The sequence below is a fragment of the Mirounga angustirostris genome, unplaced genomic scaffold, assembly GCF_029215605.1.
Source record: "Mirounga angustirostris isolate CCGP_5_RB_7025 unplaced genomic scaffold, mMirAng1.0.hap1 SCAF_1, whole genome shotgun sequence".
In the NCBI taxonomy this organism is placed as follows: Eukaryota; Metazoa; Chordata; class Mammalia; order Carnivora; family Phocidae; genus Mirounga; species Mirounga angustirostris.
Genome location: NW_026991709.1, coordinates 148,697,180 through 148,715,848, shown reverse-complemented (window position 1 = coordinate 148,715,848; position 18,669 = coordinate 148,697,180). Strand labels below are relative to the sequence as shown.

The following is an 18,669-nucleotide window of genomic DNA, read 5'->3' as shown; positions in this document are numbered from 1 at the left end:
AGGCCTGGGTTGTTCTCTGGACTGCATTTCATGCAGACATTCAGCCAGAACTGAATACAGGGGTCATCAAGCTAAGATCACTGGCGAACCAGTGCCTTCTCTGGCCCTCCAACACCAAGGTCCAGGTGTGGCTAAGAAGGTGCTCTCTCAGTCCAAGGTGGTCACCACAGATTTTTTAAATGAGGCTTTCTTATTGGTTCCAGCCAGTGCTGTGCTGGAGCCAACTAGGGCCAGCTCATAAGAACTGATTGGGCATCTCTTCCCAACTTCACATTCAGGAATATCATGGTGGTAGACTGAAGTCAGTCCTGATGGGTGTATTCACCACAGAAATCAATACATGTTACAAATCGTGGCACTTTTTTTTCCTGAAGAGCTAATTGTTACACACTTATCAGCATATGATGGGCTCCCATCTTAATTCCAAACAAAGCACCACTTTTGAATGGCTACTTACGTAGCCACCAAAGAAGATTTTTTTGAATGAAATGTACCATCTGAATGAAATACATCTAAATGAATATACCATCTGAATGAAAATACAAACTGAGAGTCTCATTTATTTATTTTTTTTCCCAAATGTATATAACGGAGATTGGAGCTGGTGAAAGATAGGGTGGTAAATGACAAGTCAAGATCACACCTTTTGTTCAAAATAAACCCAAAATACTAATGTTGGTAAAAATATCTGTAATAAGCTATTTATTTATTGGCAGGTTTTGAATTTTTACTCTGCATACAAGAGAGTTATATGTGATGAGCCACATACTTGCATTGGGGAAAACACTGAACAAAGGTATTGAGCAATGTACTTAGAAACAATATGGGGAAAAACACTATCTAAATTTTTAACATGTTTTTGTTTCTTATTCTTTTTTTTTTTTTACGTGATTTGAACTGTGTTTCAATCCCGACATTGGTGTGTCCTTTATAGTCCTTCTAGTGTCTTTTTCCTTGCTAAAACAGTACCAGTGATTCATAGACAGCCTTATCTTCTATCCCTGTAAGACCTGTTTGAAATAAACATTGAAATATCACTTCTTTTAGGCAGAAAAAAATGGGATGGCTAGTTCAGGGAGTCAACTGCTTGTTCACACACTGAGCTGTGGACCCCTGGAGCTCAGATGCCAGAGGCCAGGTTGTGAGGCTGTGAGGTAGGAGTGGAAGTAAGGGCTCAGTCGTAGTGGACTTTGCCCTCGGCCACCCCAGAGCTGGACAGGTCTCCATTGCAGAGTGTGTGGAGTGGTGAACGGGGCCTGTCTTCCAAGGCACATGTGGACATCTTCAGCCTGTATTTTCGAAAGGCCTTTTGAATAACAGCAGCACATCTTTCCTCTTCCTTCCTCTTGGTGGTGGTGACTATGGGTTCATATAACTTCTTGGAAGGGTTGGCTTCCATGAACTTCTCCTCCATCATCATTTTCATGCTGTCCAGGCCACCGGAGTCACCGAGTACCCTAGTGGTGAATGCGAAGAGAATATCCAGGCAGTGGAGACGATCTCCACTCACCATGGGCAAGTCCATCACGAGAAATTGAAATTTATTGGGCTTTGCCACACGCAAAGGCTCAGGAAGGGCATCAGCAAAGTCAGAAAGGGCAGAATATTTGATGAACTGTGTTGCTTCTGGGTCAAACTTTTCCCAGACTTCATAGAATATCTCAAAGTCATCTTCACCCAAAGGGTCCTCACTTTCTTCAGTGGCTGTGTTAAAATTCTCTAAAATCACAGCAATGTACATGTTGACAACAATGAGAAAGGAGATGATGATGTAACTGACGAAGTAGGTGATGGCTATGGCAGGGAGGTGACGGCTGTCTAAGTTGGGGTTGCATGAATCCTTTGATTGCAGCATGGGCTTGAGGAGGGCATCCCAGCCTGCTGAGGTGGTGATCTGGAAGAGACAGAGTATGCTGCCGACAAAAGTTTTGAAGTTGAATATGTCATCAATTCCATGCTCCTCTTTCACTTTGCAAAAACAGCTCATACCAAAAATGGCATAAATAAACATAACCAGAAAAAGTAGAAGACCGATGTTGAATAGAGAGGGAAGAGACATCATCAGAGCGAAAAGGAGAGTCCTAATTCCTCGTGCTGCCCGAACAAGTCTCAGGATCCGACCAATCCGAGCCAAGCGGACAACCCTGAAGAGTGTTGGAGGGAAGGGAATGTGCTGCTGGTTCTCCAAGGCAGAAACCATTGTACCTTCGGAGAAGGAGATAAGGAAATTAATTTCCAACAGGCACCCTGCTTTCAGATCCAGCCTCTCTCTCCTGCCTTGGAATCTTAGTGGGACCAACTTTAATCAGTACTGTGTAATTTGTGCACTGCACAAATTAAGAACTTTCTTTATCAATATTGGGAAAATATCTATCTGTGTCTTAACTTGGAGAATAATTTCCAAGCACTGTCTGACTTTAGATGGGACTTTAGATGAAATAGGATGTCTATAATATTGAAGACATCCAAGGAAAAGAAAGAGAATGCAGCTTATGAAAGCCTATATTGTGACTTATCTCAAACACTTGAAGTGCATTATCTATATTGGGTTTTGAAAGTCACTCATGAGATAACAAATATAATAGTTTTCCATATTTATTTTCCATATATCCATATTTATTGGATATATAGAATGGAAAGCAGATAAACTATGGATGGAGTCCTTCAGATTAGCATAAGGAGAAACTTCTGATACTGATTGATGGTTGACTTAAGCCTGAGCTTTCAGTGGAAATTGTGGAACTTCTAACCCCAAAGCTCCTTAAAAAGGCAGGGTTTTATTTGCATAGGGGAATTTGAACACAGCCTCCTACAGGTGAGGACAGGACAGGGCTGGAGGGAGATGGTGGTGTTGGGATGCTCAACTCTGGGTGGAACTTGCCATGGAGCTCTCATATTTGTCAATATGCTCATCCCAAGGAAGGACTCCCGAGATCCACTCAAAAAGCTTAAGGGATTAAGTTGGAGATACTTTCCTTATTGTTATAGATGCCTCCAAAAATAGCATCTCGAGCAAAGTTTTCTGCAAACAGCTGATTATTTGGCCTAAAATGTCATCCTGTTCTCTCATTGCCTATTCTGTAAGCAACTGATACAAGATTTGAAATAATTCACATTTTGGTCCAAATATTATAGAATGGCTGGAACATGCTTGCGTTGTGTAGACATGGCCTTGCTCTTGCTCTGGGTGGGGGGGGTCCTCAAAGGCATTAGGGGTGATGGGCAGCCAAAATTGTCTGCTATCCCCTAATGACTAAAGAGAACTAGTTCATAATATATTTCACCAACTGCCCAATTGCGCCAACGAAGTTGAATTCATATGTTAATTGGACAGCCAAATCTAGTGAGATGTAGATTTATTAAGTTCCAACTTAACAACAACTGAAGAAGGTCCACCCTTTAAGGCTACCTCCTTCACAAATATTTCTTTGACTAATAGGAGCCCACAGTAATCTGTCCTTTATTTGAGCTCAGTTCTTTTGCGTACCATGGGATTTGGTGTACAGTTTCCTCTTTTTCTGACTCTCTAAGGTAAGTAAGTCTTAATACTTAAACCGCATTGTTAACTCCTAGAGAAGGATTCACTTTGACTCATACTCATTTTGTATTTCTCTAAAAGCTTAGGAAAGACCTTGGGAAAGTGTAGAGGCTTAGTGTTGGGTGGCAGATCTACTGGCAAAGGTGTATAAAATGCTGCCCACGTTGGTGAGTAGGATTTGGCTCAATGTGTGGATTTTCTCATCCACTGGAGCAAAATGCTATCCAGTGCTCTGCTGTATAACTGCAATTGCCTAGCAGTTGTTCAAAAGACAGAAGTAAGAGATATTTCCACAACCTGCATGCTGGCTAGCCCTGCCTGGAAGGAGTTCAGTAAGTAGTGGAAAAATGAGCTGCTCTCTGCATATTGGAGGAAGGGGTTCTTCAAGTTCTCAGAGGGCTGTGCCAGAGTCATTCTACCATCATTTTCCTGACCTTATTGCTGCTGTCAATTTCACCAGGACTTGGAATTGGAATTGACCGATAAAGATTAGCAGTCTATTTCACTGGAGGTGTGTGGAAGGATCTATTTCTAAACTTTATCTACATAAACTTCATGGCTTAGAAACCAGAACAGACTATGAACTGTACCATTTTCTTGTTCTTGGAAACATCTGCATTGCTGCTGTAGTGACAGGAACCAAAATATTTTGATCTCACATATCTGTTTAACACATTCTTTCTGAAATAGTACAAAATCTTCCACTTGTGAAATCAGTTTTCATTGTCTTCATTGTTTTTTGAACTATGGGAATGGCCCCTGGGTGGTTGCACACAATTGTAAAAAGTCAAATTATCGGTTTAGTTCAAAGCAAACTGCAAAAACCCAGAGTGTAAACTCTTATGATTTAGCCATGAAGAATTTAATTTCAAAGTTGATGTGTGTGTGTGTTATAAAAAAGGTATATGGCAACAACCCTTTTTTTCTCTATTCTTCTTCCACAAATCTTATAGTTAATCCTGCCTATGTTAAGAAAAATATACTGATTATAGAGCAAGACTGGTTGGTGAATGGGGTCCAAGCAGTTGAGACAAGCATAGTTCATGCTGTGGTTTAAGTTAACATGGGATACAGAATAGAGAGAAAGCATTGCTTGCCCTCATGACACACTCTTGGAAACCCAGTCTAGGCTGGGCCATGGAGGTCCTATATAGGAGGTGAGAGAAGACCTAGCAATGTCACAGGGGCGCAATAATTGTGATCTGATATCCACATGGATTTCTGAACTAAAGAAAACCATGGGAACTAAGTACCAAATCCTTAAGACTAAAAGATGCTCATGAGAGTTTATAGTTGCCCATGAAAGGTAGACCTTTGACTCAGTTACCTGGATATACCAGGTATCCCCACAAACACTTTAAGGTCATCTTAGTTTTGTCTATCTCCATTGAATAAATGGATCCACACAATTGTTTAACTCTATTTCAGTAGTGTAAACAGTCAAGGGGATGAAAATTGCTCTGTATCTCCTAGCAACTTCCCAGTAGAGAATGGCATCAATACACCTGTTTATTTTTTCAGAAACCACATTAAGCCTAATTTGTTGCTTTGTGGATAGTTTGGACATACTTCCAAATGGTAAGATTTACTTCTAGCTCTCAGATTAAAGCCCCTTGGGTTTCTGATATTACTTACTAACGATAGAAAGAACCACAATCACACAGTCAAATAAATTCCAGCCAATGGTGAAGTAGTATTGCCTCAAAGCAAAGATTTTGGTGAGACACTCAATTGTAAAGATGACCACAAAGGCCAGGTTGAGACGCTCAAGGATGAGTTTCGTGGCTTCAGACTGGTCATCTGATTCAGCCATCATGCTAACCATGTTGAGGAAAATGAGGATGATGATGATGATGTCAAAGACCTGGCTTGTGACTAGGTCAAACACGAGACCTTGGCATTTATTCTGAGACGGAAAAGAAAAAAGGAATCTTAGATCATTTTGCATTGTAAGAATGAAATCACATACACAAAAAAGGCACATACAACAGAATTTGTCCTCTCTTACAATTGAAGCAGTTTCTTAAAAAATGCACACCCGTTTTAAATAACAAGAAATTCTTGCATTTACATTTTCATTTAAATTTAATTATGTAACTGTTTTTGAAGTTGTAAGCTTATAGCTTTAATTCCATTTTAAAACGAAAAAAACGTTTGGTAATGACATAACTTTAATGTGATGGATGATGTTTTGCTGAAATAAAACAGCTCCTGTTGGATTTAATAATAAAAAGATGAACTTCAGTTTCTATATTTCATCTGTTTCTTTATATGGGCTTCAATAATATTAATGCAGAGAATACCTACTCACATAATTATGTTGGACGAAATGGAATTAACATCTCCAAGCCTCCACTTGTTAATTCAGAATGATCAGACCTAAGTATACTTAACCAAAACTCTGTATTCAAGCAGTTCTTGAACGCCAATTTTCTAAATATGGTTCACTTGAAAATAAGCCTAGATAAATGGGATTGTGATGTAATGATTACTAAAAACAGAAATAGAAAAATTGATTATTTCATTTTATTATTGATGGTGAACTTATATATTGGTTGGTACATAGATGGTCATACTACTCACAAAGTAAGTATATGTTAATTACTCTGGTTCAGGTTCTAGCTCAAGTTTGCATGCCTAATCCACCACGTACAGTGAAATGACTCAATTGTCTCACTATATTTTCTGTAATCTAACAGCTGTGAAGCACTACTTCTCTTTACTTAGTGGAAAACTATTCTTAAACACAAACTCAGACATGAATATTGTATGGTATTCTTGACTGTAAATGGGTTGTTTTACAATATATGTATACATTAAGGTATTTTATATCATATTATCATCTAATTGAAATATACATACACTAGTCTATTTAGAAAACTCATAAACTCCTGAGAATCATTTTTAGAACCCTAGGTATCTCTTACGGAAATCAGACAAAAGATGATGTTGGTTTGTGGTGGTAATAGTGGAGAGAGATATAAGCATTTAGGTTTAAGAGCTAATATGGAAGTAGATGCAGAAGGAGTAAGAGTTTGAATGGAGGTGACTATGGGGAAATGATAGGTTGAGGCTATCGTTCTGGTTGGTGGAGCCATTCAAGAGAACAGAGAATGAGGCACTTTGGAGGGAAATGATAAGATCTGTCCTGAGAATACTGAATTCGAGGGGCCAGTGGGGAATCTGAGGACCTTGGGCAGGTAAAGGTATGGGTTTGGAGCTCAGGTGCAGAGCTGGAATGCAGATGTGGAGTTCAATGGCACCAATACTGACATTAATTAAAACCATGAGAGTGGACGATATTGGTCAGGGAGAGCAAGGACCATGAGAAGAAAGAGGATAGGGACAGCACTGGAGGGATACTACATTTAAGTTGGTGTCTTTGAAATTTTGTCCCAGAATCATTAAAACTTTTATCAAGGAGTCTGGAGAAGAAACTTGAAAGTCAATTGCATTTGCTGTGTGAGAACACTTCTAGGAAGTCAGAAAGGACCTGGAAAAAGATACTTTTAAGAGTGCTCTCCAGGGAATCACAGTGATTGGCAAGAACAACAGTGAGGGAGAGTAAGCCTAGGCCTAATAGTTTAACTCCAGTATTTAGAGAAACAGAGATCAAGAATACAAGTTACCTAAACTGGTAGATATCAAAAAGCATTCGATATCACTTTAGAATGTACAGTGAATCCTTCACCTCAGTATCATCTGTGTGGATGGTTCAGAAAGAATCAGAAATGATTCCAGATCCCTTCCTCTACTGTTAAAAATAAAATGCATCACTGCTCAGGTTAAAACAGCTAGACTCCCCCGCAACCCCATGCAATTGCTATTTATTTGTTCCAAAGGTCAAAAATAGTATTTAGATTTTAGAGATTAAAAAAAGTCTGTGGGGAGATAAAGTTTAGGGTTAACAGCTGATTTGAAAATCTTAACTCAAACTAGGGACATCTGGAATATGTATTTATCTCATGCAACAGTGCTCTCTGGAATATAGCAGTTAAGGTAAATGTGATACATAACTGGGGAGATGATACCTGCTTGTTGGAGTTACTCCTTGTGAAGCCCTGACTGGTAAGCTGTAGCTACACAGGGAGGGCTATGGCATGACACCTATTTCCAAATGAACCATGTGATGAACATGCCAGAAGACATAGTTAAAGCATGGAGGTAGAAGCTTGCCTTGGATAAAGTAGTCCTTGCCCACCTGAAACTCATCCCTTGCAGCTTAACATGCCCAGTGCAGGGGAGAGGCCTCGAAGCTGCAGCTGTGTCATTGCAACTTCTGTTTGGCTATGTGCTGCCTTTTGATTCATATTCTTTATGAAATAAATGGCTAAATATGTGGGAACCTATTGTGTCTCATGACTCTTTTAGTTAATTTCAAATCTAGGACCAACTGGTATTGAGTCAGTGGTTGCACAGCATGCACATGTAAATAAAAATTCTCTTTGTCTTTTTTGTTGGCTCAAGTTCAAATAAGAACCTCTCCAGATACAATTGTCTTATTAACCTCTCAGTAAAAAATTCTTCATTGTATAAATTCTAAACACTTTGCCCTAACATTCCCAGATATTTTTAGTGCAACACAAATATTTAATCCTAGTGGGATAGACTCTGTGTGTACCCTAAAACATACTCTTTCATTCAAATAATAATTACTGAGAATACACTTTAAGCCAGGCTCTTTTCTGAGTCATGGGAATAGCAGTAAACTAAACATACCTTTGATAATTTGGGGTCTCGTGTTCAAATGAAAATCTCTAAATCCTATACATGCTTCGGATATCAAGCCCTTCTCCCATACTACTTTCCTGAACTTTCCTATTGACCCTCCCTGCCTTGAAAACCTTCAAACTTACTTGTCAGACCTACCAACTATGCCTAGCATATTACTTTATAATCTGATGCGTTCAGGTTCCAGCTCCTCAGTTAGACAGCTCTGGAGTACCTGATAAAGCAAGATTCATCAAGAGCAAAGGTCAGCAAACTATATCCTGTAGGCCAGATCTGGCCCACTACTGGTTTTTGTATAGCCTATGATTTTACATTTTTTAATGTTGGGGAAAGAACTGAAAAGGAAAATAAAATTTTGACATGTGAAAATTATAGAAATCCAAGTTTTAGTGTCTATAAATCAAGTTGCACTAGAGCACAGCTATGCACATTGTTCTATACTATCTATGGCTGCTTTTGTGTTATATGGCAGAGCTGAATAGTGGTGGCAGAGACCATGTGGCCTGCAAAGCCTACAATATTTACTATCTGTCCCTTTTTTTGTCAAGTCCTGATATAGAAATTTTATGATAAATATTGATGAAGTGGAAGCCAGTTTGCATGACCTAGACTTCACACCAGAAAAGGCTGGAAAAAGATATTATAAATGCATTTTAAATTGGTCAATATTTAGTCAAAACTATAATGAGATATCACCTCACACCTGTCAGAATGGCTAAAATTAACAACATAAGAAACAATGGGTGTAGGTGAGGATGTGGGGAAAAAGGACCACTCATGTACTGTTGGTGGGAATACAAACTGGTGGAAAACAGTATGGGGTTTCCTCAAAAACCCAAAAATAGAACTACCTAAGATCCAGCCATCACACTACTGGGTATTTACCCAAATAATACAAAAATACTAATTCAGAGGGATACATTCCCCCCGATACTTATAGCAGCATTATCTACAATAGCCAAATTATGGAAACAGCCCAAGTGTCCATCAACTGATGAATGGGTAAAGAAGATGTGGTATATATACAAAGGAATATTATTCAGCCATAAAAAGTATGCTATCTTGCCATTTGCAATGACCTGGATGGAGCTAGAGAGAATAATGCTAAGTGAAATAAGTCAGAGAAAGGCAAATGGCATATGATTTCACTCATATGTGGAATTTAAGAAACAAAACAAATGAACAACGGGGCAAAAAAGAGAGAGGCAAACCAAGAGACAGACTCTTAACTATAGAGAAGTGATGGTTACCAGAGGGGACGTGGTTGGGGAGGATTAAGGAGTGCACCTGTCATGATGAGCCCTGGGTTACGTATGGAAGTGCTGAATCACTACATTGTACACCTGGAACTAATATAACACTGTATGTTAACTATACTGGACTTTAAATTTTAAAAAAAGATTTAGTTAAAACAAACTATTAAGTTTACATCATTGCAATGAGTATATACTAAGCACCTATTTTGTGCTCACTAAAAAGCAAATGAAAGTTGTTGCTCAAGTTCTTATTATTGAATTTGAATGTCTAATTTTCCTAAAGACTTGAACCAGACACCAGTGTATCTGGGTCTTTGTTGAGTTCTTAGATAATGTCTGTAAACTTAAAAAATAAAGAACAGCACTGCAGACATCTGAGCTCAAGACCACTTAATGGATCTATGTATTTAGAATGAATCAGTTGCTCTCACCAGAGGTCTTGGAATGGGCTTTTGAGGTTTTTTGGATCCTAATTTTTTCATTGCATTATAGTATTTCTTCTGTTCTTCTGTCATAAAAATGTCTTCATCACCTAAGTATTTGGAGAAGATGAGAGCTAATTATCATTAACAGGTTTTTTTGGAAACAAGTTCTGAATTTTCAGAAATAGTTTCAAAGTTATATTACATTCTATCAACAATTCCTAAAATTCCACTGGGAAGCAAAAGAGGCTGGACTCTATAGGAGGGCTGAAACAAGATTTAAATTAAGGAAAGGAAAAAATGCTACTTTTATAAGCTATATCTTACTTTTTAGAATATGAACAAAGATTACATACTCTTTGCAAACATCCACATCTTTAAAAAATTGAGTATATTTTAGGTTGCATAAATCAAATCACAATGCAAGAAAAGTAGATATTAGTAACAAAAATTTAAACAAAAATCTCACCAAATGGCAATTAAAATTCTCTTAAATAAATGAATGAATGCATATATTGCTATTAATAAAATTTTCCAGACCCATTCTCAGAGAAAAAAGAACTAGAGAGCTTTAAATGTTTTCACTTTTGAGCAAGAACAAATAGAAATATGAACAAGAATTTTCATTTCTGGAAACTTTAGGAGGAAGTAAAATATCTAGAAATGCTGGGTAAATTATGACAGAATTCTTTTAAAATGTATAGCTAAACTTGCACAAAAGTAAGGAAAATCTCTGGGGTCTGAAAATCAACAATGATCAAAGAGTAGCAAATTAGCCTGAAGCCACTACTGGCCTAAGAGCATTTGCTAATCTCTGTAAAAACTAGAATCTTGGGCCTTAATAACTACAAGGGAGTCATGGGGAAAAGGTTTATGCCAAGGTCCCTGCATGAATCCAAGATTCCTTAAGTGCTGCCGATGAAAGCGTGAAGAAAAAAACAGAATCTGTCAATAGGCAGTGGAATACAAGTAGGAAACTGTCTTAGTCTGGACTATGGGTAAAAACCCAGTCTTCCCTGAGAATCTGGGAATCTGGGCCTGCCTTGATGGTGGTGTGGGATTTAAATTTTCACCACTACCAGTATGGACCAAAAATATACATCCCTAGGATCATCTTTTCAACAACGGTCCTAGGGAAACTGGATATCCACATGCAAAAGAATAAAGTTAAATTCTTACTTAACACCATACATAAAAATAGCTCAAAATACATCAAAGACATAAATGTAAGATCTAAAACAACAAAACTCTTTGAAGAAAACATAGGGCAAAAGCTTCATAAGACTAGATCTGGCAATGATTTCTTGCATAGGATACCAAAGGCACAGATAACAAAAGAAAAAATAGACAAATTGGACTTCATAAAAATTTTTAAATTATGTGCATCAAAAGATACTATCAATGGAGTAAAAATGCAACCCACAGAATGGGGAAAAATATTTATATATCATATATCTGATAAGGGATTAATCAGAATATATGGAAAACTCCTAAAATTTAAAACAACAACAACAAAAACAGCCAATGTCAGAGAAATTATTATCTGTGTTCTCTTCTAGAATGTTCATGGTTTCAGGTTTCACATTTAGGTCTTTAATCCATTTTGAGTTTATTTTTGTATATGGTGTTAGAAAGTGATTCAGTTTCATTCTTTTACAGGTAGTTGTCCAGTTTCCCAGCACCATTTATTGAAGAGAATGCTCTTTACCCATTTTACATTCTTGCCTCCTTTGTCATAGATTAATTCACTATGTAAGTATGAGTTTATTTCTGTCCTCTCTATTCTGTTCCATTGATCTATGTGTCTATTTTTGTGCCAGCACCATACTGTTTTGATTATTACGGCCTTGTAGTATATCTTAAAATCTGGAACTGTGATACCTCCAGCTTTGTTCTTCTTTTCTCAAGATTGCTTTGATTATTCAGGGTCTTTTGTGGTTCCATACAAATTTTAGTGTTATTTGTTCTAGCTCTGTGAAAAATGCTGCTGGTATTTTGATAGGGATTGCATTGAATCTGTAGATTGCTTTGGGTAGTATGGACATTTAAACAATATCAATTCTTCTAATCCACGAGCATGGAATATCTTTCCATTTGTTTGTGTCATCTTCAATTTCTTTCATCAGTGTTTTAGTTTTCAGAGTATAGGTCTTTCACCTCTTTGGTTAAATTTATTCCTAGGTATTTTATTCTTTTAAGTACAATTCTAAATGGAATTGTTTTCTTAGTTTCTCTTTCTGCTACTTCATTATTAGTGTATAGAAATGCTACCAATTTCTGGGTATTAATTTTGTGTCTTGCAGCTTTACTTAACTCATTTATTACTTCTAGTAGTTTTTTGGTGGAGTCTTTAGGATTTTGTATGTATAGTATCATGTCATCTGCAAATAGTGATGGTGTAACTTCTTTAGCAATATGGATGACTCATTTATTTTTCTCGTCTGATTGTTGTGGCTAGGACCTCCAGTACTATGTTGAATAAAAGTGCCAAGAGTGGACATCCTTGTCTTGTTCCTGATCTTGGAGGAAAGGCTCTCAGTTTTTTCCCACTGAGTATGATGTCAGCCATGGGTTTTTCATATATGGCCTTTATTATGTTGAGGTATGTTCCCCCTACACCCACTTTGTTAAGAGTTTTATCATGAATGACTGTTGAATTTTGTCAACATTTTTCTAGAGATGTCTCCCGAGGCAAAGGAAACAAAAGCAAAAACAAGTTATCAGGACTACATCAAAATAAAAAGCTTTTTCACAGTGAATGAAATGATCAACAAAACAAAAAGGCAACTTACTAAATGGGAGAAGATATTTGTAAATGATATATCCAATAAGGGGTAAATATCCAAAATATATAACTTATACAACTCAACAATCCAATTAAAAAATGGGCAGAGGTCCTAATATGTCTTTTTCCAAAGAAGACATATAAATGGCCAATCGATACATGAAAAAGTGCTCAACATCACTAATCATCAGGGAAATACAAATGAAAACTACAATAAGATGTCACCTCACACCTGCCAGAATGGCTAAAATCAAAAACACAGAAAACAACAAGTGTTGCCAAGAATGTGGAGAAAAAGAACCCCTCACGCACTACTGGTGGGAATGCAAAATGATTTAGTCACTGTGGAAAACAGTATGGAGGTTCCTCAAAAAATTAAAAATAGAAATATCATACAATCCAGTAATTCTACTACTGGGTATTTACCCAAAGAAAATGAAAACACTAATTTGAAAAGATATATGCACCCCTATATTTATTGTTAGCCTTATTTATTATAGCCAATACATGAAAGAAACCTAAGTGTCCACTGATGGCTGAATGGATAAGGAAGATGTGGTACACATGTGTGTGTGCACATGCATGTGAACTCCTGTACACACACACACACACACACACACAGAAATATTATGCAACCATAAAAAAGGATGAGTTCATGCCATTTGAGACATGGATGGACCTAAAGGGTATTATGCTAAGTGAAATAAGTCAGACTGAGAAAGACAAATACCATATGATTTCACTCATATGTGGAATCTAAAAAACAAATAAATAAACAGACAAAAAGCAGAACCAGGCCTACAAATACAGAGAACAACAGATGGTTGTCAGAGGGGACGGAGATGGGGGATGGGTAAAATGGTTGAGCGGAGTGGGAAGTACAGTCTTCCAGTTATGGAATGAATAAATCATGGGAACAAAAGGCACAATATAAGGATACAGTCAGTGATATTGTTAATAGTGTTGTATGGTGACAGATGATAGCAACACTTGTGATGATCATGGCATAACATATAAACTTGTCAAATAACTATGTGGTACACCTTAAAGTAATATAATATCATGTGTCAATTACACTCAAAATAAATAAATAAATAAAACAATCCAATTCAAAAACTGGCAAAGGACTTGAATAGACATCTCTCTAAAGAAGATATACAAATAGCCAATAAGCATATGAAAAAACACTCAATATCACTAGTCATTACGGAAATGCAAACAAAAACCAAAATGAGGTACCACCTCACACCCATTAGGATGGCTACTATCACAAAAAGAGAAGACAAGCATTGGTGAGCATGAAGAGAAATCAGAATTACACTGTTGGTGGGAATGTAAAATGGTAGCTTCTGTGGAAAACAATACAGTGGTTCCTCAAAAAATTAAAAAATAGAATTACCATATGATCCAGCAATTCCACTTCTGGATGTATACCCAAAAGAATTGAAAGCAGGGTTCCAAAGAGATATTTGAACACTCATATTCATAGCAGCTTTATTCACAATAGCTAAAATGTGGAAGCAACCCAAGTGTCCATCAACAGATGAATGTATGAGCAAAATGTGGTATATACATACAATGGAATATTATTCAGCCTTAAAAAGGAAGGGAATTCAGAAATATGCTACAACATGGATGAACCTTGAAAACATTATGCTAAGTGAAATAATCACAAAAAGACAAATACTGTATGATTCCATTTATATGAGATACTTAGAAGAGTCAAATTCATAGCAACAGTAGAATGGTGGCTGCCAAGGGCTAGGGGGAAGGAGAATGGGGAGTTACTGTCTAATTAGGTATAGAGTTTCAGTTTTACAAGATGAAAAGAGTTATGGGGATGGATAGTGGTGATGGTTACACAACATTATGAATGTATTTAATCCCACTGAAATGTACATGAAAAATGGTTAAGGTGGTAAATTTCATGTTATATATATTGTACCACAGTAAAAAAATTTTGTGAAAAAAAAAAATGCAGCCCTAGAAGTTAACCAGGTTGTTCCAGGATGCCTGGCAGATACAAGTGTCTTCAGTAATTACATTCATCACAGCAATGTGTATTAATACTATTATTCTGAGACTGTCCTATGTGTGTTTTAGGGGATAAAACAAAAATGAGTAATTATGGAAAATTTTAATTCTATTATTTCCTGTGCCCATGAGAATCAATTTTTTCAGTGTGGAAAAGAGGAGATACACATTATTATTAGAGAAGAAGTTAAGTGAAAACCTTGTAGTTCTGAACTTGAATGAACAGTATTCATATTTCCACATACATTCCCTTGAAGTCCTAAATTTGAAGTAGCTCTGTCCACTGAAAAAGCATTGAAGCAATGACAATGTGCATTTCGGGTTGTGATCTCAGAATACCACCTCCCCCCCCCACCAAAAAAACAGAACTCCTTAGAGAAATGGTTGATTCTTGATCTGGCACAAAAGTATGATTTAGTCCTGGAATATCTTGTCATTCTAGAGAGCAAGGAATCTGTCAGATGGGAGGACCTGATTTTAATCCTGACCTCAAAAGAGTATCAATTGATCAGATAATTAGTTAATGAATAAATATTTTAAGAAAATAAAGAATCAAGGAAATTTGAATGTTGACTGGATATTTGACAGATTTAGAGAATTCATGTTAAACTTCTTAGGTGTGGTAATGGAATTGTGGTTATCTTTTTTTTTTTAATTTAAAAAATTTTTTTTTTTTAGATTTTTATTTATTTTTTGACAGAGAGAGAGAGACAGCGAGAGAGGGAACACAAGCAGGGGGAGTGGGAGAGGGAGAAGCAGGCTTCCCTGCTGAGCAAGGAGCCCGATGCAGGGCTCGATCCCAGGACCCTGGGATCATGACCTGAGCCGAAGGCAGACACTAAACGGCTGAGCCACCCAGGCGCCCAAGGAATTGTGGTTATCTTTAAAAAGAGATATGTTTTGAAATATATGTGGGTGAAACAGTGTGATGTCACCTGCCCTATTAAAAAATCTGGTGACAGGATTGGATAAGGGCATAGATGCCATAAATATGTTCTTAAGTCAATAAACGTGTTGGGTGATGGGTCTTGTAGGTTCATTTTAGTATACTCTTGTGCATGGTGGAAATTTTCTGTAATAAAAAGTAAAGCAAAACAAAACAAAATACTATGGCCTGATCAAAACAGTGATTTCAAATGTAAGCTTCCATCTAAAATCACAAGGCCTAACATCCAAATTGCAGGGATTGATTGCAATCAAGCTGCATATTACAAAGGTGACTCTACACAGCACACTTCCAAATAACAGCAGCAATGTAGTTACAGAAAGACAATGAGTGACTCTCCCAGCAGACACTAAGAAGGCTGATCAGTATCAGGATACATCTTGGATAGATTGCAAGAGTTCAAAAAAAATTAAAAAGAGCCATAAAAACAACTAGGAAAACCAAAGGTGAATTTTTAGTTATCCTATTTTAGGATTTTGGGATTCAGTTCCTACATGCAAGAGAAGAAGCCAAAAAGGACAAGATTGGGAATCTGACTCCATAAAAACACTAAATGTCTATAAATAAAAATTGTCATTATAGAAATATAAGAAGTCACAAATTAGACTTACTACTTAAAAACATAAGAAAAAGATAACAATCTCAACTTTAAAAAAGAGACAAAGGGAGAAATACTTACAGCCATCAATCTGTGAAAAAGTGTATAATCTCACAAATGACCAAATAAATGAATATAAAACAATGAGATAACACTTTTACCAACAAGCTGGAAAAGATAATAAAAATTATAAAAATAAGAATGGTGAGAACAGAGCAAATAGGCATATTTACATCTTGCAAAAGAAGAGTACCTAGCACAGCAGTTCTGAAAGGTTATTTGACAATATATCTTTAATGCCTTAAATTCTAGAAACTTATCTTGAAGAAATAATTGCTGATACACAGAGAATTTCAGGAATGTTCATGATTGTTTTAAAAGAGCAAGAAATTTGGAAATGATCTAAATGTCCAAAAAATAAGGGAATAATTAAGATAAATTATTATTTATCCATAATAATGGGATGCAATTTAGCTCTGAAAAATTCTTATAACAAAGATGATTTCATCACATGGGCTCATAACCCATGGGGAGGAGGGGAAGCTACAAAATTAAAAGTATCATGTAATCTCAACCATGTACAAGGAATACATACATATTCAGTGAGAAAGTAACTGGAAGAGATTATGTCAAAATGATGAAGCTTAATCTAAAATTGTTATCATTTGATGGTCACCTTATGAGTGGTTTAAATTTTTTTTAATCTTTATTTTCCACATTTACTACAGATCCCCTGTGAATTAAAGAATCAGAAAAAAATAAACATCTGTTTATTATAATGCATGAAGAAAAAAATCTCACTAAAAAAACCTGCTGCTTCCCCAAACATCTTTCCAAGTTCAATAAATCTGCTTAGACTTACGTGCTGGAAGTCAGGACACAAGTTTGCTGGAAGAGAAGAGTTTTTCTTTTTATCCTGGATAACAAGGTACACTTGAAAGGTTACTAAAATATTACTATAGTGTCATAAATACTAATCCTGGTACTTGTTTTTCTGTTGGGGTTTAACAATGCCCTCCATTTAAGAAGGTAGAATGGAAAGTAAAAACAATGATTTAATAAAACCCAGCTGTTCTCAGTCTCTTTTCAGCCATATCTTCAAGAATCTTCTCCAGGTGTCTTTGTTCCCATACAGATGATAAACGTTACTTTGCACAGCAATCTAGATTAGAACTGTGTTCCATCCAAGCCCTTTGGAAAAGAGAGGTGAAAATACCAAATCAGGACAACCCCCATACTTATCTTTTTCTGCTGTTGGTTGAAGTTGTCAATAATAACACCAATAAAAAGATTCAGCGTAAAGAATGAACCAAAGATGATAAAAACCACGAAGAAAAGGTAGTTTTCTGGTTTCTCCTCAAACCCTGGCTGTAGATCTTTCTGTTAGGGATTTTTTAAACAAGAAAAGAAAACAATTACTGGAGAAAATTATAAGCCATCTTAACTGGCTTATCTAGAAGACCAAAGTGTTTCTCAGCAGTAACATTAACTACTCGGGTTCCTGAACAGCCATGGCCCCTGCAAGGAAACCCTCTTTTAGTTTCCCCTAGAGGAGCCTGACTAGTACCATGCAATGGGAGGGCATGTGACAAGAGGGTTAGACTTTTTCTTCTAAGCAATGGAGAATCATGAAAGGATTGTAAGAGAGGGGAGTGGCATGATCACATGTGTCCTTTGAGAGGGTGTCTAGGATGTCTATATGGACACATAACTGGAAGGAGCCAGACTGGAGATAAGGCCACTGGAGAAGGGGCACAGTCCCATCAGGCACGGTGACTAACTACCAACTCTTGATGAATGATAACATCCTTCATATTAGAGCCCACTGTTGTATTTGGTCTGTGTTTGTGTCCTGTCACTCTTGAATTCCTAGGTCCTAGAATACTTTGTGACATGTAGATTCTCAGTACACATTGAATGAATGTTTGGATGGATGGATGGATGAGTGAATGAATAGTCAAGCTATAGAACAGACACAAAAATGGACTACAACCAAGTTCCCCCAACTCAAAGTATGACCAAAAGCATCCAAAATCTCTTTCATACAAGTTCTTTACATTGTCGTTGGCTTTATACACTTTGGACATAGGTGGCAGGACAATTTCTCTTTTCTTTCTCCAGATCACATTCAAAGATATAGGTATGAGTGTTGATAGCTCTGTCACCTGTTGAATGTTTTTATGATATTTGTTATTCAACACCCACCATATAGACTAATGTAATGAAGGTAATATTTGAAAACATTTTTGTCTTTTGTCTTGAAGAGTACATGACCTTAGTCCCAGTTGGCTTGAGATGTCCGTTTGTTTGAACTAGGGGTAGGAATTAGTACAGAAATGATACAATGGAAAGAAAGAAT

At 36.9% G+C, this 18,669-nt stretch overlaps 1 protein-coding gene across 1 annotated transcript in view; it reads right to left on the bottom strand.

Annotated features, from left to right (window-relative positions):
- Positions 1-577: 577 nt before the first annotated feature.
- SCN11A (sodium voltage-gated channel alpha subunit 11) overlaps positions 578-18,669 on the bottom strand; it is a 92,553-nt gene continuing 74,461 nt past the window's right edge. The window contains exons 24-27 of the mRNA XM_045904025.3: positions 17,549-17,690; positions 9,957-10,057; positions 5,174-5,444; positions 578-2,205 (exon numbers count right to left, since the gene is read on the bottom strand). Coding sequence (XP_045759981.1) covers positions 1,175-2,205; positions 5,174-5,444; positions 9,957-10,057; positions 17,549-17,690 — 1,545 coding nt within the window. The 3' untranslated portion in view covers positions 578-1,174. The remainder of the gene's footprint in view (positions 2,206-5,173; positions 5,445-9,956; positions 10,058-17,548; positions 17,691-18,669) is intronic.